This window comes from Triticum aestivum, chromosome 2A, assembly GCF_018294505.1.
Source record: "Triticum aestivum cultivar Chinese Spring chromosome 2A, IWGSC CS RefSeq v2.1, whole genome shotgun sequence".
Classification (NCBI taxonomy): Eukaryota; Viridiplantae; Streptophyta; class Magnoliopsida; order Poales; family Poaceae; genus Triticum; species Triticum aestivum.
The window spans coordinates 500,746,840-500,770,724 of NC_057797.1; the positions used below are offsets into that span (position 1 = coordinate 500,746,840).

Sequence of the window (23,885 nt, forward strand, 5' to 3'; positions counted from 1 at the left end):
CAAGAAAAATGAAATACTTGATATCTTTTATAATGGACTAACCGATACTTCCAGAGACCACCTGGATAGTTGTGTTGGTTGTGTTTTCAGGGAAAGAACTGTTGATCAAGCTGAATTGCTATTGAATAATATGTTGACAGATGAAAATAATTGGACACTTCCAGAACCAACTCCTAAGCCAACTCCGAAGAAAAGGGGTATTCTATTTCTAATCCTGAAGATATGCAAGAGGCAAAGAAATCTATGAAAGAAAAAGGTATTAAAGCTGAAGATGTTAAGAATTTACAACCTATTTAAGAAATACATGGTCTTTATAACCTGACACATGTAGTAAAGATAAATTCTCTATATATATTTGATAAATGTGAAATCCCATTTACTAAGTTTGCTAGCCAATGCTTGGAGGAGTTTGATGACTTTATGGTTAAGCAAGAACACTTCAATGCTTATGTTGGTAGACAATTGAAACACAATGCTGATATGCTTGAACACTTGAGTGATTATATGTCTAGAGTTAAAAGGTGAACTTAAACTTATTAGTAAACATGCTTCTATGGTTACCACTCAAGTAGAACAAGTACTTAAGGCTCAGAATGATTTGCTCAATGAATTAAATAATAAGAAAAATGATAATGTTGTTAGAGTTATGACTAGAGGGGGTAAAATGACTCAGGAACCTTTGTATCCTGAGGGCCATCCTAAGAGAATTGAGCAAGATTCTCAGAGAACTAATGTTGATACACCTAGTCCTTCTAAGAGGAAGAAAAAGAAAAATGATAGGACTTTGCATGCTTCTAGTGAACTTGTTGTTGACACACCTGAGAATCCCAATGATATTTCTAATTCTGATGCTGAAACACAATCTGGTAATGATCATGAACCTAGTGATAATGTTAATGATGATGTTCATGTTGATGCTCAGCCTAGCAATAATAATGATGTAGAAATTGAACCTGCTGTTGATCTTGATAACCCACAATCAAAGAATCAACGTTATGATAAGAGAGACTTCGTTGCTAGGAAACACGGTAAATAAAGAGAACCATGGGTTCAAAAACCCATGCCTTTTCCTCCTAAACCATCCAAGAAAAAGGATGATGAGGATTTTGGGCGCTTTGCTGAAATGATTAGACCTATCTTTTTGCGTATGCATTTGACTGATATGCTTAAAATGAATCCTTATGCTAAGTACATGAAAGATATTGTTACTAATAAAAGAAAAATACCAAAAGCTGAAATTTCCACCATGCTTGCTAATTACACTTTTAAGGGTGGAATACCAAAGAAACTTGGAGATCCCGGTGTACCAACTATACCATGCTCCATTAAAAGAAACTATGTTAAAACTGCTTTATGTGATCTTGGAGCCGGTGTTAGTGTTATGCCTCTCTCTTTATATCGTAGACTTGAATTGAATAAGTTGACACCTACTAAAATATCTTTACAAATGGCTGATAAATCAACTGCTATACATGTCGGTATTTGTGAGGATGTGCATGCTGTGGTCGCAAATGTTACTCTTTTAATGGACTTCGTTATTCTTGATATTCCCGAGGATGATAGTATGTCCATTATTCTTGGAAGACCCTTTTTGAATACTGCAGGGGCTGTTATTGATTGCAACAAAGGCAATGTCACTTTTCATGTTAATGGTAATGAGCATACGGTACACTTTCTGAGAAAACAACCTCAAGTCCATAGTATCAATTCTATTGGAAAAATTTCAACTATTACTATTGGAGGTTTTGAATTTCCTCTTCCTACTATTAAGAAGAAATATGATATTCTTATTGTTGGGGATGTGCATATCCGGTTGAGGTAACCTAGTGTTATTCGAAATTTCTCCGGTTTCATGCGATTCGGAATGAGTTTGTTAACAAGACTTGATCAACCTTGTTAGTGGATTCCTTTTGATGAGCATGAGATGGATGAAGTCAGAAAACACAACTCTCTGTACCCTCTTTTTATTTTCTGTTATTTAGATTAAATAAAGCAAAAATAGTATATTCTGTCTGTTTTCTGAATTATCCTTGCAATAAAAAATACCTCGAAAATAAAAGTTCTCCAAATGCCCTGAAAATGAAATATATTTTTTCTAGAATATTTGAGGATTTTAGGCACTAAGAACACAGCAGGGGAGCAGCCACGTGCCCATGAGGGTGGAGGGCGCGCCCACCCCCTGGGTGCGCCCCTGCCTTGTGGACCCCACATGGGTCCCCTCCACTTATCCTTCCACCCACACACTTCGTCTTGCTCCAGAAAAAATCACTAGCCAGTTCAAACCCGAGTTCTTGCTCATCTTGCTGCCATTTTCGATCTCCTTGCTCAAAGCTCCTCTCACAAAACTGCTTTGGGGGATTGTTCTTCGGTATGTGACTCCTCCAATGGTCCAATTAGTTTTTGTTCTAGTGCTTTATTTGTTGCAAATTTTTGCTGCTTAGGTGACCCTGTTCTTGAGCTTGCATGTCAAATTTATGTGGTCAAAAGTAGTTTTAATGCATGATATAGCCTCTAGGCACTTGTAGGAGTAGTTACTATCAATCTTGTTGAGTTTGGTTCACTTTTATTTTTGAGTTACTAAAAGTTTCAGAAATTTTTGAGAGGAAGAAATATTCTTAGGAAAATGTACCATGGTGGTACCTCAAGGAAACAAGGACCCATGCCCGCAATACACGAGCCAGACAATGAACTACCAAGGGAGGCTCAAGTGCGGCCTTGTGAATGGCCATCAAAGAACTTCATGGTTCGAGCAGGAATCAAGGAGGAATTTCACGCATATCTGCGTAACGCTGATCTTGAGAGCTTCGAGGCAGATAAGTGCCATTAGTACTACTACCTCACTGATTCCTTTGTGAGAAGGTTTGAATTTACATCATCACGCAATTCTCAAACTGTCCTGTCTGATCTTTATGATAAATCTTATACCATGGACTTAGAAGATTTTAATACTGCTTGTAAACTCCCATAGTGGGGTAATGTTAGTGAACCTCATAAATCTGAATATAAGGATTTTCTTGCTAGTATCACTGTGGGGGAATCTAGGGAAATCACCCAAGCTACCATAGGGAGCATTCATTTTCCTGCTATACATTATTTTGCTCTCTTTATAGGTAGATGCATAAATGGTAAGGATGAGGCATGTCACATGTGTGTGCCAGATCTTAGTGTTCTCAAGAGTGCTGTATTAGGAGATAGACAATATAACTTGGGGGCCATTGTTGCATGTAGGTTGCATAATAATAAAATTAATGGAGATTCTTTGGTGGAATTTATGCAACCCGTTTAGCTGATTTTCTTGAGATACCCATTTGTGGATATGATATTGAGTTGCCTCCTGCTTATTTAGATTATGATGCTATGGTTCATCATCAGTTCGCTGAGAGGAACAATCAGTCCCTCCAGTACTGACTAATCTTTGATAGACAACGCACCTATCACATCGCTCTCCCTGCTCCTGCTTTCTTTGACTTTCAGGCAAAAAGGAGATATGTTATAACCAGGGAGGAGGCGTACAAGTACGAGAGGAGGACGGAGGCAGCCCGCCTCCAAGATGCAGCTCTCCAGGCAGTAGCTGATGCATCTCAGTACGACCCCAGCTTCAACTTCGGATATTCACCAGGCCATCCATGGGCATAGACCAACTTAGGCCAAAAGCCTAAGCTTAGGTGAGTACGTATTTCTCACCGACATTACATTCATGTTCACACACTCATGCCAGTTGTCAGTGCTCATACTTTTTCATTGTATCATACATGCTAGTTTATTTTCTTTTTAAGCTTTCTTCTTGTGTGTTTGAAAAACCTTAAGAAAAAACAAAAAAAATTAGTTGTAGCTTTTAACTAGTTTACTTTCCATGCCTGTAGTGGTAGTAATTAAAAGAAAACCCAAAAAGATTTCTCATTCTTCTTTTGCTTGTTGGGAGCTTTCCCGTGTAAATAGTTTTGTTTTATTTCTTTTCTTTGGGGGTCGAGAGGAGAAGACCATAATGAAAATGTTGAGTGGCTCTTATATGCATTATTGTAGATCTAACAGAGAATTACCTTTGTCTTCTCTCTTGAATTGAATGCTTGCAGATTCCATCTTAGTCCACACGTGCACTATTATTATTATCCACACTATTCGGTCGTGCAAGTGAAAGGCAATAATGACAATATATGATGAACTGATTGAGATGAGAAAAGCTGGTATGAACTCGACCTATCTTGTTTTTGTAAATATGATTAGTTCATCGTTCCTGATTCAGCCTATTACGAAGGAAACATGTTTGCAATGACAATTAGAGATTGTAGTTTCTTATGCCATGCTTAATTAGCTAGGAGTTTATAATGGTTTACCTTGCGTGCCAACATGCTATTAAAATGGTTATGATGTGGTATGATAGGGTGGTATCCTCCTTTGAACGATTCGAGTGGCTTGACTTGGCACATTTTCATGCATGTAGTTGAAACAAAATCAACATAGCTTCTACGATATTTATGTTCATGGTGCATTATATCCTACTCATACTTGCATTCGGTGTTGATTAATTTTAATGCATGTTCATGACTGTTGTCGCTCTCTAGCTGGTCGCTTCCCAGTCTCTTTCTAGCCTTCACTTATACTAAGCGGGAATACTGCTTGTGCATCCAACTCCATAAACCCCAAAGTTATTCCATATGAGTCCACCATACCTTCCTATATACGGTGTCTACCTGCCGTTCCAAGTAAATTTGTATGTGCCAAACTCTAAACCTTCAAATAAACATTCTGTTTTGTATGCTCGAATAGCTCATCTATGTAACGCCCCGGATATAACTTTCCATATTTGTAACTCCTACTCTTGCCTTCTGGAGATGCGATATGAGATTCCCTTCATGGTTGAGTTTTTGCCTTTGTTTTGCTTTTGTTCATGTCATACATCTCATATCATGTCATCATGTGCATCGCATTTGCATTCGTGTTCATCTCATGCATCCGAGCATTTTCCCCGTTGTCCATTTTGCAATCCGACACTCCCACGTGCACGGCGTTTCCCTTTTGCCTCTTTTCGTGAGTGGGTGTTAAACATTCTCGGAATGGACCGAGATTTTCCAAGCGACCTTGGTACACCACCGGTAGACCGCCTGTCAACTTTCGTTCCATTTGGAGTCCATTTGATACTCCAACGGTTAACCGGGCTATCGTAAAGGCCTCGTGTGTGTTGCGGCCCAACACCCCTCCAAAACGGCCCAATAACCCTTCCAAACCACTCCCATGTCCTCCGTCATCGGATCGCAATTGTGTGGTCGAAAACTACACCTCATTTGGACACTCCTACCTCCTGCAACCTATAAATATGTGCACCTCGTCCAAATTCACAGTCTAAAACCCTAGCTTCTTGCTCCTCCCACCGGCGGACATGTCGCACTGCCCCCTCAGCGAATCCGAAGCCGCCACCTATCCTCCACCACCGTCCCTGCGCCGCCGGCCCGTGGAGCCCATCGCGGGCCCACACGGGCCCGAACCGCCGCCGCCAAAGCCCGGATCGGCCCCCGCGCTCCGCGGCCCGGGTCTCCCCTGCGCCGCCGTCTCGCGCCTCCGCTGCCTCACCGTTCGGCGCCGGCCGCCGCCGCCCTTGCGCCATCGCTTGGCACCGGCCCCGCCCGACCGCGCGGCACGCCTCCGCCCGCCGCCGCCTTGTGCCACCGCCGCCTTTGCCCTGCTCGCCGCCGCCAACCGCCGCCTCGCGCGCCGCCTGCATGCCCCGCGCCATCGATGACCCGCGCCTGCTCCGCCACCCCGGCATGGCGCCGCCCCGCGCTTCTACCTCGCCGTCTGTTGCCTCCCGGTCGTGCTCCAGCCTGGATCCAGTGAGATCCGGCCGAGGGAGCCCCAGATCCGGCTTCCCCGACCTTCTCCGGCCATCTCCGGTGAGACTCCGGCGAGATCCGCTGCCGTTGACTTTTCCCCCCTCGAGGTCTAATTTTGTCTAAGTCCTTTTCTGTGCTATTTTTCATGCCCTGTTCATTGCATCATAACTCCATGACCGTAGCTCCATTTTATGCGCATGATATATCAAAATCTTAATCATGATGTGCTCTTCATTTCATCCCATCGTGACATGCTTGTTGGAGTCCATCTTGATGCCCTAATCATTGATGCAAGAGTGCTATAAATTGTTATGTGCTGTTACTTATCAGAGTATGAGGATTTGTCATTTTTGTCACTTCTGTTGTGTGCTTCATATGGGCATGAGCTCTACATGAGTTTTGATCTATGCCATGCCATATTTACAGGGGTGCTTGCCATGTATTTTTTGTGATCTTGGTGGTGACTAGCACAAGCATGCAAAGTAGCCTTCGTGATCTTGTAGATTTCAGGGACTTAGGATTTTGCTAAGTCTTGTGCCTGCTGTTATTTTTATGCTATGTAAACATGATGCTACAGTGAGATCCATGCTTTGTTTGAGTATCTTAAGTAAGGATGTTTTGGACATATGGTTATGCTCTATCCATCCGTGCCCCTGTTTGCAATTATGGAGTGCCCTAGCATGTCTTAATCTTGCTCTACTTTTGCTATAAAATGTTCCTAGCAGATTGTTTACATGTTAATCAATTTTGCCATGGTTGTTGTTAGTGAGCCATGCATGCTATGAACTTGCTCTTGCCATGGTTAGCTTCATGAACATGTATTCTTGCTATTGCTATGCTTAGTTTGTAATGCAAGGCTTTGTGGTGAGTGTTTTGAGCTCACAAAGATGCCTTCATAATTCTGTTTATGCCATGCTCTGTTTTCTGCTAAGTCTGAAACTGTTAATAAAACTTGCTATGTTTACATGGGTGCCATCATATCTTCTGTGCCTTTTTGGCTCATGATCAGTAAGGGACTTTTGTTCTATGAATTTAGTAGATTCATGCCATGCCTTTGTTTGCTATGATATGTTCCTGTAGCATGCTGTTTGCTTGCTCTAAACATGGCTTCCTGATGTTATTCCTGACATGTTAGTATTTTCACTAAGTCTGTGATGCTGATATCTTTTGAACTTTTGCCATGCTTGTTTGAACCTGCTCCTGTATGATTTAGCCATAGCTCAGTGTTCATGTTTTGTCGAGCATCTTGAGTAGATCACTGCCATATGCTTTGTTGCTATGTTGGAGTGCAGTAGATTAGTATCTTGTTGCATTCTAGATGGCATCGTGCTGTTAATCGCAGAATTGTGCCATTCTTGTTGTGCTAGCCATTTGCAAACCGTGCCTCCGTTTCCGGTGTTCTTTATATCGATTTCGACCGAAATCATCTTATCTTTCTAGCGGCACACTTGGTTTGCCAAGTTGATGCCTGGTTCAGTCTTTCCCTTCCAAAGCATGCATATGCATTGCATATCACATCCCGCATGTCATGCCATGTTTTGCATCATGTTGCTTATGCATTGCATCGTGATTGATTGTTGGTCCTTTTTCTTGTGTTCTTGCCTTGGGTAGAGCCGGGAGACGAGTACGTGATCGAGGAACCTGTTGAGTACGCTAACGAGGATCAAGCTTTCGTCAACTCTAAGAATTTTTCAGGCAAGATGACCATACCCTCGAAATCACTTCTATCTTTGCTTGCTAGCTGCTCGCTCTATTTCTATGCCGCGATACCTACCACTTGCTTTATCATGCCTCCCATATTGCCATGTCAAGCCTCTAACCCAACTTTCCTAGCAAACCGTTGTTTGGCTATGTTACCGCTTTTGCTCAGCCCCTCTTATAGCGTTGCTAGTTACAGGTGAAGATGGAGTTTGTTCCATGTTGGAACATGGATTTTGTTGGGATATCATTATTATATCTTTTTTACTTTAATGCATATATATACTTGGTAAAGGGTGGAAGGATAGGCCTTATGCCTGGTGTTTTGTTCCACTCTTGCCGCCCTAGTTTCTGTCATACCGGTGTTATGTTCCTTGATTTTGCGTCCCTTACGCGGTTGGGTGTTATGGGAACCCCTTGACAGTTTGCTTTGAAAAAAACTCCTCCAGCAAGGCCCAACCATGGTTTTGCATTTGCCTAACAACCTATCACCTTCCCTTGGGTTCTGCAGACTCAAGGGTCATCTTTATTTTAACCCCCCCTCGGGACTAGTGCTTGTCTAAGTGTTGGTCCGAACCTGTCAGCCGCCGGTGGCCACTAGGGGCAACTCTGGGCTGGCCTACCGGAAGTTTGGACAATCCGGTCTTGCCCTGAGAACGAGATATGTGCAGCTCCTATCAGGATGTCGGCACATCGGGTGGCTTTGCTGGTCTTGTTTTACCATTGTCGAAATGTCTTGTAACCGGGATTCTGAGTCTGATCGGGTCTTCCTGGGAGAAGGAATATCCTTCATTGACCTTGAGAGCTTGTGATGGGCTAAGTTGGGACACGCCTATAGGGTTTTGAACTTTCGAAAGCCGTGCCCGCGGTTATGTGGCAGATGGGAATTTGTTAATGTCCGGTTGTAGAGAACTTGACACTTAACTTAATTAAAATGAATCAACCGCGTGTGTAGCCGTGATGGTCTCTTTCCGGTGGAGTCCGGGAAGTGAACATGGTTCTTATGTTATGTTTGAACGTAAGTTGTTTCAGGATCACTTCTTGATCACTTCTAGCTTCTCGACCGTTGCGTTGCTTCTCTTCTCGCTCTTATTTGCGTAAGTTAGCCACCATATATGCTAGTGCTTGCTGCAGCTCCACCACATTACCCCTTTCCTACCCATAAGCTTAAATAGTCTTGATCTCGCGGGTGTGAGATTGCTGAGTCCTCGTGGCTCACAGATACTTCCAAATAGTTGCAGGTGCTGATGATACCAGTGCAGGTGACGCAACCGAACTCAAGTGGGAGTTCGACGAGGATTCGGGCCATTACTATGTTTCTTTTCCGGATGATCAGTAGTGGAGCCTAGTTGGGGCGATCGGGGATCTAGCATTTTGGGTTGTCTTTCTTTATTTTGGTTCCATAGTTGGACCTTGATTGTATTATGGATGATGTATGTTATATTTATATATTGTGTGAAGTGGCAATTGTAAGCCAACTCTTTATCCCTTTCTTATTCAGTACATGGGATGTGTAAAGATTAGCCCTCTTGCGACATGCCTACCATGAGGCTATGCCTCTAAGTCGTGCCCCGACACATGGGAGATATAGCCGTGTTGTGGGTGTTACAATGTATCAACTAGGGTTGTCTGTATCCTCCATGCTAGGCGGGTTATTCTCAAGAGGAGTGGACTCCGCTCCTCATTCATGAGAAAATGGTTGGTCACCGGGATGCCCAGTCCCATGCTCAAATCAAATCAAAATAATTGCAAACAAAACTCCCCCGGGATTGTTGTTAGTTGGAGGCACCCGTTGTTTCGGGCAAGCCATGGATTGATGCTTGTTGGTGGTGGGGAGTATAAACTTTACAATTCTGCTTGGGAACCGACTATAATGTGTGTAGCATGGAAGATATCGAGAATTCTCGGTTGTTATGTTGACAATGAAAGTATACCGCTCAAAATATTATTCATCTCTATTTCATAATCGAGCTCTGGCACCTCTACAAATCCCTGCTTCCCTCTGCGAAGGGCCTATCCATTTACTTTTATGTTGAGTCATCATCCTCTTATTAAAAAGCACCAGTTGGAGAACACCGTTGTCATCCGCATCCATTACTATTAGTTTACATTGAGTATGACTTGACTGGATCTCTTTTACCATGAATTACAATGTCTAGTCAGTCCTTGATCTTTAAAGGTGCTCTGCATTTATGTTTTGCGGTCTCATAAAGGGTTAGCGAGATACCATCTTGTTATATCATATTATGGTTGTTTTGAGAAAGTGTTGTCATCTGAGATTTGTTATTATTGCTCGCTAGTTGATTATGCCATTGATATGAGTAAACGTGAGACCTAAATGTTATTGTGAATATGGTTAGTTCATAATTTTTGCTGAAAACTTGAATGATGGCCTTACATATTTACAACAACAAGAGCAAACAGAGTTTGTAAAAGTTTTTCTTTATCACTTTCAGTTTATCAACTGAATTGCTTGAGGACAAGCAAAGGTTTAAGCTTGGGGAGTTGATATGTCTCTGTCGTATCTACTTTTCAAAACACTTTTGCCCTTGTTTTGGACTCTAATTTGCATTATTTGAATGGAACTAACCCGGACTAACGTTGTTTTTAGTAGAATTGCCATGGTGTTATTTTTGTGCAAAAATAAAAGTTCTCGGAATGACCTGAAAATCAACGGAGATTATTTTTGGAATATATAAAAAATACTAGAAGAAGAATCCACGTCAGGGGGCCCACACCCAGTCCACGAGGGTGGGGGCGCGCCTACCCCCTGGGCGCTCCCCCTGCCTCATGGGCCCCTTGACGCTCCACCGACCTCAACTCCAACTCCATATATTCGTGTTCGGGGAGAAAAAAATCAGAGAGAAGGATTCATCGTGTTTTACGATACGGAGCCGCCGCCAAGCCCTAATATCTCTTGGGAGGGCTGATCTGGAGTCCGTTCGGGGCTCCGATGACGGGAATCCGTCGCCATCTTCATCATCAATCTTCCTCCATCACCAATTTCATGATGCTCACCGCTGTGAGTGAGTAATTTCATCGTAGGCTCGCTGAACGGTGATGGGTTGGATGAGATTTATCATGTAATCAAGTTAGTTTTGTTAGCGTTTGATCCCTAGTATCCACTATGTTCTGATATTGATGTTGCTATGACTTTGCTATGCTTAATGCTTGTCACTAGGGCCCGAGTGCCATGATTTTAGATCTGAACCTATTATGTTTTCATGAATATATGAGAGTTCTTGATCTTATCTTGCAAGTCTATAGTCACCTATTATGTGTTATGATCCGTTAACCCCGAAGTGACAATAATCAGGATACTTACCGGTGATGACCGTAGTTTGAGGAGTTCATGTATTCACTTTGTGTTAATGCTTTGGCCCGGTACTCTATTAAAAGGAGGCCTTAATATCCCTTAGTTTCCAATAGGACCCCGCTGCCACGGGAGAGTAGGACAAAAGATGTCATGCAAGTTCTTTTCTATAAGCACGTATGACTATATTCGGAATACATGCCTACATTACATTGAGGAATTGGAGCTAGTTCTGTGTCACCCTATGTTATAATTGTTGCATGATTGATCGCATCCGACATAATTATCCATCACTGATTCATTGCCTACGAGCTTTTCATATATTGTTCTTCGCTTATTTACTTTTCCGTTGCTACTATTACAATCACTATAAAAACCAAAAATATTATTTTTGCTACCGTTACCACTATTATCATATTACTTTGCTACTAAATACCGTGCTGCAGATATTAAGTTTCCAGGTGTGGTTGAATTGACAACTTAGCTGCTAATACTTGAGAATATTCTTTGGCTCCCCTTGTGTCGAATCAATAAATTTGGGTTGAATACTCTACCCTCGAAAACTGTTGCGATCCCCTATACTTGTGGGTTATCAGTTTGCAGTATTGGGCTTGAACATATTAGTCTAACAACTCTTCGTGTTGCCTTCCGTCGCCCATCTATTAATCTCGAGCGTACCTAGGCCCAACCACTAGTTCATAAAAGCCTAGCTATGACATGGCAAAACTGGCCTTGCTGGCGTTGGGTACCAGTGCCCCCAATATGGCGCCAGTGATGAAATTTACTGGTGGTGTTGGAGCAGCGTCAGCAGTATTTTTGTGCTAATGGCATGTCACACTAACGGTTGTGCTAACGGCATGCCACACTAACGGTAAATATATGTTACCACAAACATGCCTTGTTGGCGCCATGCCACCAATTAGATTTTTCGTTTATAAAAAAGATATACAGCTACATAATCCATCAATTAATTTAATATATATTGGTGCATCAACAAGTTCAACTTAACAAACTAGATAGGAACTCATAAACTCAACAAACTACATAATATTTAGCAATTCAAGAACTAAAGTAGTTAAACTTAACAAACTGTTCAACTTACAAACTACAACACTCCATAGCCTAGGCGGTCGATCACACTTCTTGATCAAGGATTGCCTCCATCTGTCGAATCTTGTACCTATTTTTTCTCCCTCTTTTCTAAAATGAGCTTTCTCCATTTTAAGCTCATTTCTCTCGGCCATGAGGACCTTTCTCTCCTTCTTTAGCTGACCTCTCTCCTCGATCAGCTGATCCCTCTGCTCCTTCAGCCTAAGTCTTATTGAATAGATTAGCCTTCTCGTCGATTAGTTGATCCCTCTCTGCCTTTAGTGCAACATTCATCTCCTTCAGGGCCTAGATGGTACTTTCATGAGACTCTAGAAGTTGACGGTTGAGCATGTCCACATCATACACCTTTTCCTCGATGGGTGTCAAAATTGGTATGTATCCCTACCAAGTCCAGTGTTTGAAATTGCTAGATATGCATGTGTTTGCAATCATCATGAATGGTTAGATATGCTTGTGTTTGCAATGGTCATGGATGTGTTTGGAATCTTACTCAGTTGCTGCTTGCATCGCCTCCGTCGGCATATGCTGCGAAGTTACAAGAAGACCTATAGTGGCTATTGAATGTACTCATCGGTGCCAACTACAAAATAATAAGTCATCCATGAAAACTACAGCTAGGACCAACTAAACTATGACAACATATGACAAGGAATTAACCTCACATGGCAGTTTTACAAGTGTATATCACATAACGACATTTTTACTGTACATTTCATGGCAAATTCAATATACCATGGCATTTTTTACTCAATTGACATGCTCTTTCATTGACAAAGATCAACTGTAGTACCTATTTACTAGTCATATGAATCAAACCCAAAACACTAGCAATTTTCTGCATATTATATCAAGTCTTCAACACTACATTACCAACCAACACTACTTAAGCCTAGTATGAACTAGAGTATATGAATGCAACTAAAGGAATACATGACCTGTATCAACACTAGTTTGGCACTGGCAAAGTTTACATTTTGTCACTCATAGCTTACATTTTGGCATTGTCAAAGTTTTCAGTTTGGCACATTCATAGCTTACATTTTGTCACTATGAAAGTTTACATTTTGGCACTCTCAAAGTTTTCAATTTGGCGCATTCATAGCTTACATCTTGGCATTGTAAAGGTTTACATTTTAGCATTTTCAATGTTTCTATTTTGGCACATTCAAAGCTTACATTTTGGCAATGTCATATTTTACATTTTGGCACTATCAACGATTTTTTCTAACCATTTTTTGGCACTCTCAAAGCCCATTAATTAAAACTAGAATGAACCTAGCTAATCTTTTATAGTGCCAAGATTCAAGCAAACAAATCGAAAGGGACATACTCATTGAGGATAGGAGCTGATGTGCGTCATCACCCGCCCGCATCTCCATCGCCATCGCCTAACTCTTGCATGTTGTCATCGTCGAAACCTTAACATTTGGGTTCAAATAAAAAGAGACAAAAAATTCATGCAATGGCCAGGAGAGGGGAGGTGTAGATCTATGTCAGCAATAGGGGGGCTAGAAGAAATAGTAGAGCACCGGAGCACACCGAAATTGGTCAAAATCACCGTCGGCAAAAGGGGGTCGAAGAAGTTGGCGGCGAGAACAAAATGGGATCAAGATAAAGAGGTGTCGAGTGGGGCGAGGGGCCCGCCCCCCTAGGTTTTGACCCAGCCATGTCGAATGCAATGTTGGGCTAGGCCGAATAGGCCCGCGTCCGGAAAATAATTAAATCATCAAAAAAATAAAAAGCCTCAAAATTCAAAATAAGAAAAGGACTCAAAATAATAGAAGATTCTGATTAATGAAGGACTCAAAATTGTAAAGGATTTAAAATAATAAAAAGACTCAAATTAATAAAAGACTCAAAATTATAAAAGATTCAAAATAATAATAAAAGATACAAAACAATAATAAAAGATACAAAATAATAAAAAGATACAAATGATTCAAAATAATAAAAAGATTCAAAATAATAAAAAAGATTCAAAATTATTTGTGGCGTAGCACAGAAGCACTAAACTAATTACCTACGGTGTTGACTGAAATACAACGCCAGCATTAGCTTGTGCCTGGTCAGTACAAATGGGCCCACAAATTTGTGTTGTGTTGGAAAAATAGCAACGTGAGCACTAACTATATAAAGGTGTTGTACCAAATATGCCAACGCCACCACTATTTGTGATTAGAAAGGGCGCTGATAATTAAAGTTGTGGGTAGCCATTTCTCCACTAGTGAATCACTCCTTGACCATCCGATGAACCCTCAACGTGAACCAGCATTTGTAGAACAGTTGGCGGAAGTTTCATTGGCCGGCCCACTTGCAAAGGGTGCAAAGACCACAATTTTCCAACCCCTTATTTCTAATTTGTCGGCCCTCCAGTTCCGCTTTGCATCGCCAACCAAGAGAAGAACTTGACTTGAGGGGGGCAAACCTTCGAGATGGTCTTGTTCATGGTAGTCGACGTGGACCCAAAGAATTAGGCCCTATACGCGAAAGCAGGCGAGTATTCTGCATTTGCCTCAAATTTCCATGATATGTCATCGTCAACATCCTCAAGGAGAGTGATCTACTCTAGTCTGATCAAGAGGTTTACAAACTCGATAATATGGCTGAACGTAGGGTTGGTGGACTTGCTGATCTTGCGCATCCAAGCAAGGTCCCGTAGTGCATCCCGCACCACCCACCTCTTCCATGGGCGGCGGCAAAAATGAGGGGGCGATATGCTTTGGTTTTCCCTTGTAACCATAGGGCATCCCAGAATGGCGTCTTGCCTCCATTACTGGCGGAAATGACAGTGGAGGCATAGAAAAGGTCGATGTACACCTCGTTTCACGGGTTCCCGAGGCCCACCCACAGTTTGGTGGTATCCTTCTATTCCAACCAAGGCCATCCCAGGCGGAGAGCCCTCGCAAATTTGCCCAAATGCAGGATACCGAGTCCACCAAGGTCAGTAGGGCGGCAGATGGTTTCACAGTTGAATTTGCATTTCGCACTGGTAGTTTTCTCTCCATCTGACCACAGGAAGGCACACTCAATCTTGTTAACACTTTGTCGGACACTAGAGGGGATCACAAGTGGTGTGATGTGGTAGATGACTTGAGAAGTGAGCGCTGACTTCACCAGTTTGAACATTCATCCGTGGTAATGTTTCTTCCTTGCGAGGGAGGCAATCTTGCAACAACCTTATCCTCAAGATGTTGGAAATCCACCGTCTTCAGTTGCCAGATGGAGAGGGGGAGCCCAAGATACTTCATGGGAAGGACGTGCGAACGGCAGGGATGCTATGGAGGATCTCATCAAGGTCTAACTGGCGGCAACGGATGGCAACCACATAGCTCTTCTCGAAACTGGTGGCCAGACCGGTAACCTCGGCGAATGATTTAAGATTATAGCAAGGTTGTGTATATCCTCCTTTGTCGACGTGAGAAAGACCGTCGCGTCATTCGCGTAAAGTCAGGTACAAACAGCTGGGCATCGTCCTCTGACCATGTGCAAGAGGTTGTGTCTCGTAGCGGCGTCCAGAACCCCTTGAAGTGGGTCAATTGCCAGGACAAAGAGAAGGGGGAGGGGGTACCCCTATCTAATCTTGCGGCCATGGTAGATGGGAGGCACGGCAACTTCATTAAGAAGAACGCACGAAGAGGAAGTGCAAAGTAGAGCCGCCGCCCACTCCTGGAAGCGGTGCGGGAAGCCCAGACGACGTAGCAGGTCAAGGATGTACCATCATCGCACCGAGTCGAAGGCCTTCCGAATGTCTAGCTTGAAGAGCAGACAAGGGAAGGTGTTTATTTAGCGGCCTCGCTAGATTTCTAACATACATGAAGTTGTCGTGAATGCTTCTCCTCTTATTGAAAGCACTTTGTTTATTGAAGACAAAGTTGTTCATCAATGGGGAAAGACGGACTGCCAGCACCTTGGCTATGATCTTACCAATAGCATAGATAAGACTAATGGGGCGGAAATCCCCAATCAACTCCGCCCCATCCTTTTTTGGCAATAGCACAATGTTGGTTAAGTTAAGCCAGTGTAGGTTTATTGTTTGGAGGTTACTGAACTGTTCGATAACCCATGCCATCATCTTTAATGATGTGCCAACATCTCTCAAAAAAAATGACCGTGAAGCCGTTAGGTCCCGGGGCCTTGTTACCTGTCATAGCATCAATGGCCGCCTTAACCTCCTTCTCGGGGATGTCAGAATCAATGCCATGAAGATCAACAGTCTCCAGATTCAGGCTCTCCGAATTTAGATCAGTCGGCCTAGGTAGGCATTGTAATTTAAGTGGTGAAAGAAATCCATTACACTTTATATAAAAGTAAAACAAGGCATTGTATTTCCAAATTCTAAGAGTAAAGGATCTTTGAACAAGGTGAAAATTGCTCTAGGCTGCTTGGGAATTCCTGATTCCTTAAGCAACATATATACACCGCTCACTTATTCGACAGAAATCATTAAGCTCGAAGACGTTTAAGGAAATATATTGAAAGAATTACAAACAAATCACTCATGGAATGGATACATGGAGGCTTCGAAGAGATGGTGCACACCGTGTCGCAGTTACATGACGGTGCAGGCGGGCGGGCTCTCCTCGCAGATGACCATCGGCGTGCACGGCATGGGCATGGGCTGCTGGTACGGCGGGTAGGTGTGGCAGTGGCAAGATGACCACGCCGGGCACTGGCACGTGGGCGCCGGCGCCGGTGCCGGAGGAGGTGGCTTGGAGTGGCACTCGCAGTACGACGTAGCGCAGCCACACGGGCACGCCGATGGGTACGGCAGCGGGTACGGCAGCGGATACGCGTACGGCACCAGCTGGTTGCACGGGGCTGGCTTGGGCTCGGGCTTGTCCTCTTTCTTCTTGGGCTTGGGAGGGTCGTCCTTCGGCTTGGCTACCACCGGCGGCTTGACGACCTCAATGTTCTTGATGACGTTGCTGGCCTTGCACCAGAGCTTGCATGTCAGCTTGTCGGCGTCGAAGGGCCCCGACACGAGCACCCTGTTATCCTCGTACACGATCTTCTCGATGACAAACTTGCCTCGGTCCTGGATGGAGGACAGGACCCTCTGGATCTTGGCACTGCAGCGGCTGCACCCCATGTCCACCGTGATGCACAACGTCGGCATCTTCTGCACATCAAGATACATCTCGGCTCAGGAACGGCTGCGCCCACCATCCAGCGTCATGTCTCTCTTGGTTCTGGATTCAGCAAAGCAGAAGGGGAAAGGGCTACAGAAGTAAGCTCACCTTTGCAGAAGAAGAAGAAGTAAGCTCACCTTTGCAATTCTTTGTCGGAAGAAAAACCTTTGCAGTTCTTAAGTAGATGCCGGAGAGGAAGTAGTGGAGCTGTGGCCGCTGCGTCCGACCAGGACGAAGGTGTTTATGTTTTCTCCAACGGTTTGCATTTGGTTTGGTGGCGAGATCACGTCGGGACGGATCGGTCTTGAATGCCATTCTGAAACCCTGGTGCGGTGCGAATAGATGGCAAGCGATCCCTGTATCGGGTGTCGATCACATCTCAACGGTTAACAGATTCTGTTGAATATTTAATGCCGCCGCCGTGAAGCCAGGACATGGAGCGGTGACAATTAGTGGAATGACGAAGAAACAGCAACTGTGAACTAAATTAAAAAAATTCAACGCTGGCCTATATGCCGCACTCACAAGAACCTAACCGAAATGGATGTCGCCTCTGCATCGACCTGTGTACTGGAATCGCAAGTCTTACAGGAGTTTATGCTCCTGCAAAGAAAAGGAAAAGCCAACGACGATTGATGACACAGACGAATTTGTAGGACTGAGAGTCTGTTTGGAATCCCTCCCCTCTGCAACTCCGCTCTGGAGCGGAGCGACATGTAATTGTAATTTAGGAGCTGCTAACCCGGCGCTCCGCGCACTCCGCTCCGTCCTGGAGGAGTGGTGTTTTGCCAAATAGGGCCTAACATGCATAGACATGTTCATGGCAACAATAGCCAAACTCTCATCCAGTTTAACTTCTCAAAAAAAGAATGCGGTATATCAGTTGTGCCTCAAATTTGAGCAGCCGAAGCCACTTCTCAGTAAAAAAGATTTCCTCCGTGGCTTGGATGTCGCTCTCCCTGGCTCGGCTGCCTCCACGCAGGCACCAACCTTCTTGCTTCCGCCACTTTCCTTTCCCCCTTCGGCCACCGTGCAGCCCCCGCCATCCTCGTGCCACACTTTAATTGACCAGCGCCTACTGACGTCACGTGAATCGATGAGTCTAGCCACATCTGCTACCATGAGCTCGTCGATGAGGAGGGCCACCCCGTATCCGCATTTCGTCCGGAACGGGTCGGCGCAACCACCCGAGTACCCGCCGCCCCCGCCCGCTCGAGATCCATGTCTCTGTCATCGCTGCCGCCGAAGAAGTACCACGGCGTGCGGCCTAGGGCGATTCGGCAATGGAGATCCACAATTCGAACATGTGGAGAAGCGGTGGCTCGGCACATACCAGTCCACGTTGCAGGCGGCGTGTGGTCTGCCGCTACTCGCCCGGGCGAAGGTAACTTCCCCTCTGTGGCCCCGCCCCGGACTTAATCGAGCCTCCTGCTAGAGTGGCCTCTCGTGCCGAGGAGGTATAAGACTTCTTGAAATTTAATTCAGCTCGAGGCCGAGCTATCGACAAGACCTATATGGCTTAGCCCATCGGGAAGAATCTGGAGCTAGTCGCCGCGAAACAAGAGTGGTTCAAGCCCAAGAAGCGTGGCAACAACGCCGATGAGGCCGGACCCTCTGGCTTTCCTACTTCGGCGTGAATTGGGACGATATCTTCAACAATGATGAGCAATTTAAAGTTGTCTAATTATGCTATGTAGTTTAAAATATGCTATGTAGTTTAAAGTATGCTAGGTGGTAATAAACCATCTAATTGTGCTATGTATGATGTGCTACCTTTATTCAATTATGAAATTATGTAATTTAAATTTGTGTTTAAAATATGCAGAATATTTTTTAGGGGGTTAACCTTTAAGAGTTAAGCTAGGAAGCACTTTTTATTGAGGAGTTAAGATTTGAAACAGCTTTTGAAGGGCTAAATTTTGAGGGTTCGACTATGCTTTTTTACCAGAACTAACACATGGTTGCCTTTCAAACTTGAGAGCATCATCTGTATTATTTTGGAAGTGTAGCAAAAATAATATATAATTTTAAGTATAACACATATTTTATTGGATTCCACAAAATTATTCTAGGTCCATGACAATTGTTAAGTTGCGAAGAATATTGGCAGAATATAAGTAGAGCACGTGTGCTACTTAGGGCTTTTGCGATGCCAAATTTGCCATGTACTTAGGACATCTCCAACGTTGTGCATCAAACCGTCTGTAAATGTCGGGACTGTGCGGTTTCTACAGTTCGTGCCCTCCAACGTCGTCCATCAAATGTTCGCGGACAGGCCCACACGTCCGGCTTTCTGTAAACCGGAAGCAATGTTGGGGGAGATATCCGGGTGTCCAGACCTCCGTCATGTAGGCGTCCGACACCCCGACCCACACAAAATCATTTGTCTTTTCCTACTCCAACCGCTACTCCCCTCTTCGCGCCGCATTCATGCTGGTCCAAAGCGGACTTGATCGGTCACTGGCGCATGCCAGCCTAATGGCGCTGAATACACATCGATTCGGAGGTCTGGCCCGCCGCCCGCTCTCAGCGCTGCGTTCATGTCAGTTCAAATCGAGCATGACCGGATGGGCTACGAGACAAATTCCTATGGCATTCAAGCAGGCTAAAATTTGTCCATCTGGCCAACATTCACGCTGGCACGACGAACGAGAAGTTATTCCCCCACCTGGTCGGCGTATTCAAGACATTGCCCCGCTTGCCTGGGCGCCCGCTAATTAAATTGTGTTTCGCCTGACCGACACAAACCTGCACCACGTCTGAGTCCCATCTACCTTCATCTGACCTCCGCCGGTGCACCACTGCTCCCCTTCCTCCTCCTTCCACGATTGTCGACACAACGACCAAGACTGAATGTGTGTTGTGGAAGAAGCTCTCGTCGCGTCACCGACACGAGACCGCGGAGCTTATGCATGACTGGGAAGACGAGTGTGCGCACCGCATTGAGGCAAGAATGCCTCCAGCTCACGGGAGGAGAGATGGAATGATGAGGAGCGGGCAATGGAGGATATGTACAACGAGGATCAGGCACCCGCTCCAGTCATGGGATTCACCATAGCACAGGCACACTTCGACGCTTTCATGGCAGGGGAGGAACGGGTGGCTCCATCGGTCTCCATGTTCAAGATGCTGCAGGATGAGTAGCAGTACAACTTACAACACCTCAAACAGCACCGGCTCGTGGAGGGCCAGATCTTCGGCAAGCAGACGAGCGAGAAGGCCATCGCAACCATGGTCTTGGAGGATACGTGCTTCATCGATGAGAAGCTTGCACTCTACAGGTTTGTGTGTTGCACTCGCACCATCTGCGGTGAGCGGTGGCTCCACCCCGCCAATGAGGTAGCGCACAACCTCCACTACAAAAAAGACACTTCCGTGATGATACGTGTTGGTCACAGTAGGTCACATTTTCTGTCATGTATGTACATCCATGACAATTTTATAACAGAATCAAGATAGTCATACCTGTGCTGTCGTAGAAGTGTTCCATGACATTACCAAAATTATCATCACGGAAGTGTCCACTTCCATGACGATAAATCACATGTCATAGAAGTGCTTTCATCAAGGGTGACCGACACGTGGCATCCACCGTAACGGGTCGCCGTTACACTATTGGGTCCGGTTTTGGATCCGATAACCCGTTCACAGCCCGGACCAAAGAGGATTTTCCACGTGTAAAATTGTCATTGGTCGGAGGAAACACGTGTTGGCTCACCATTGGGACAGATGTCATCCATTCATTGGATAGGAGGGGCCTATGATACGTCGGCATGTGGCACGGCCCAACAGAGGCCCATTTCGGTGAAAAGGCCGGCTGTTTGACTTGGTCAAAAGGTAACGAGCCAGCCCACGAAAAGCCTGTTAACGGCCTGTTTATATATAGCCCATTTACAGCCCGCTAACTCACGGCACGTTACGGCCTATCAGAATTAAGCCTAGTAGCTTCATCTTGGCCGTCCAATATGATTCCAGCCCATTGTAACTTCTGGCCGATGTACGACCCATGATATCTTTCGGCCCATACGAGGCCATTTGTAACTCTTGGCCCATTAATGGCCCGTGGTGAATCTGGCCCGCAATGAACAGTGTACCACTTTATACCCATTAATGGCCCATTATTCCATTGGGACGTTTCCAACCCGTGTTATCTTTCGGCCTTCTCAGGGCCGATTTATTCTTGGGCTTATTTCCAGCATTCGGTTACTTATGGCCCGTTACTGGCCTTTTCTGCTTGTGGGCCAAATTTAGCCCATGGTTACAATTGGCCCGTTTGCGGCCCGTTAATCCTTTGGGCCGTTTTTGTAACGTCATCGAATACGGCCGATTAACGACGGCCCGTTATGGTTGGCCCATGAAAGGAGGATTTCAAATCTAGCCCGTTTACGGTCCATAATGCGGTCTGTTATTGGCCCATGTTTGGCCGATCGATCATACGGCCCGTAGAAGGCCCATTGATGCTACGGCCCTTAGAAGGCCCATTGTTTCTACGACCCGTAGGAGGCCCATGGTAAATACAGTAAATATGTAGCCCATGGTTATTGTGGCCTAGTTTTAAAAAAATAGGTTATTGCGGCCACTAGCAAACAGCGGAAAAAGAACTGCACTGACTACAAGCAAACAAATAATCAAGACAACAAGGAAATAAATAAGCAAGAAACTTACGCTAGGCTATCACGACTATTACACATATTACATCCACTGGGCATCAAAGTTCACCACTAGTGCAAATATAGGGAACAAAGCTGCATATCATATACACTGGTTGTCAAAGTTCGTGACCAGTGCAAATAAATGCCGCAACAAAACAATGAAACCACTTCAGAAGTGCTCGAGAAACAATATCCTGGGTACCCATAATGCTGGCAAGATGCTTAGTAAGCTTATTAACTTTCTGTTGTTCGACGCTTAAATCCTCCAGCACTTGTTGTTGCACCATAAGGTATGCATCTGAATTCTGCAGGGACTTCCTCAGTCCTTCGGCTTCCTGTCGCATAACATCTTATCGATGTCTTTCATCTTGAAGTCGAGACTCAAGAAGCTGAATTGATTCAGGCAGCGAGTTCGAAGAGCTGGTGCCAGCAGTAGTAGCCAGTAACTCGAACACTACATCAAGACATGACTTTGGGGTTGCCTTAGTGTCTTCAATAAAGCTTTTATCAGCTTTCTTGGAGATCAACAGGGATGTGTCACTATCTTGAACCTTATCTGCATTACTTCCTTGACCATTGCATAACGGGGTACTCTTCTCCAATATTTTATCCGCATTCTAAAAGAGAAACAAACAAACACATCACAGGTTTACCATGTTGTATATGAAACTCATTTTGGTAAACCAATTCAGTAGTAAGGTGGACAGGATAATAGCACGAACAAACATATATCTATGTAGTATGGTCATTGTATGGTCTATATCATTCTAGTTTATGTTGCCAAATCAAGATAGAGACAGTTTGAATCATATCTATTTAATACAAAGCAGCATAGACAGAGTATAAGTGTGGGAAACTACACAACAATAACAACACTTGTAATGTGCATGGCATGAGAACATAATTGTTTATTCAATTGAAACTGAAATCAACATAGATCAAGTTACAACAACAATCACATTAAAGAAACAAGATTTAAAACATACCTGTTGCGCCATTGGAGTTTCAGTTGCATCCTTCAAATTTGAAATTAGTTGGTATGCGTAAATACAGTGATGCAAGACCAAAGTAGTATGAGCCATAGCTATAGAACCTGACCTGAGAACAATTCTTCTTCTGCTTTAAGCGTTGACTTGGGGTTCGGAGTGGTCGTCCTCGTGCTTTGGGCACTGCAGTTGCCTTACTAACTGATCGTGTTTGGGTGCTCTCTGGTGGAGACAGTGATGTGTCAACTGGAACTGGGTTACTATCTCCTGGGGTTGGGGTTATAAGGGGTGTAGCTAGTTCTCTGTCCAACTGGGTAGGGTTACAATCTGCGTGAGTCTGGGTTATGTGTGGTGGGGCTGGTTCTTGGGGAAGTAGAACCGTGGTTCTATCTGCATTGACAGGTAGCACGATCTTTTCTGAAGACCATGTTTTTACTCCCACGGATACTGCCATCACCCCCTCCAATTGAAATGGCTGATAAACAAGAAAAGTAATTGAATGTACAGACATTGTAAGATAGACAGGTGCAATGGACAGTAGGGAAGAAAACAGGGCATGAAATAATTCACATTTATGTTTTCTAACCAAAAGAATAACATGACATAGTTTGACATATATGATGGCTAATTAAACATGATAGCATGACATAATTTCACATGTATGATGGCTAACTAAACTAGATAGAATGACATACTTCAAAATATGATGACTATGTAAACAGGATGACACGATATAACTATACGATGTGTCTATTAAAGTGGTTGGCATGCCATAAATCACAAACATGCTGTCGCTGGAAACATGATGGCATGATATAATTCACGGATAGAATGACATAATTCAAAATATGATGACTATGTAAACATGATGAGATGATATAACTATATTATGTCTTTAGAAATTGGGTTGGCATGCCATAATTCAGATACATGCTGTCTATGTAAACATCATGGCATGATATAATTCAAATATATGATTTATATACTAAGCAAGTGAGCAGAGGGCAATCGCATATATGATGTGTCAACTAAGGAGATGGCATTCAATATTGTGTATATGATGTAAAAACTAAGCATTGCAATACAACATATGCATGATATGAGTAATGTAACCCTGCCAAGTTTGAGCATACACCTCAGGGGGATAATAGGACTGGTCATCTGCCTCT

At 44.1% G+C, this 23,885-nt stretch overlaps 1 protein-coding gene across 6 annotated transcripts; it reads right to left on the minus strand.

The window, feature by feature from the left end:
* Positions 1-16,251: 16,251 nt before the first annotated feature.
* Positions 16,252-17,428, minus strand: LOC123185450 (protein PYRICULARIA ORYZAE RESISTANCE 21). Of its 6 annotated transcripts, none has more exons than XM_044597325.1 (2): positions 17,187-17,428; positions 16,252-17,065 (listed from the first exon to the last, which is right to left on the minus strand). In XM_044597325.1, the coding sequence occupies exons 1-2, from the start codon at positions 17,391-17,393 to the stop codon at positions 16,499-16,501; spliced, it is 774 nt and encodes a 257-aa protein (XP_044453260.1). In that variant the 5' UTR covers positions 17,394-17,428; the 3' UTR covers positions 16,252-16,498. The 6 variants fall into 6 exon arrangements, with proteins under 6 accessions (XP_044453260.1, XP_044453259.1, XP_044453263.1 ...); XM_044597324.1 differs by having other exon boundaries at positions 16,252-17,068; XM_044597328.1 differs by having other exon boundaries at positions 16,252-17,068; positions 17,216-17,370.
* Between the last annotated feature and the right edge of the window lie 6,457 nt (positions 17,429-23,885).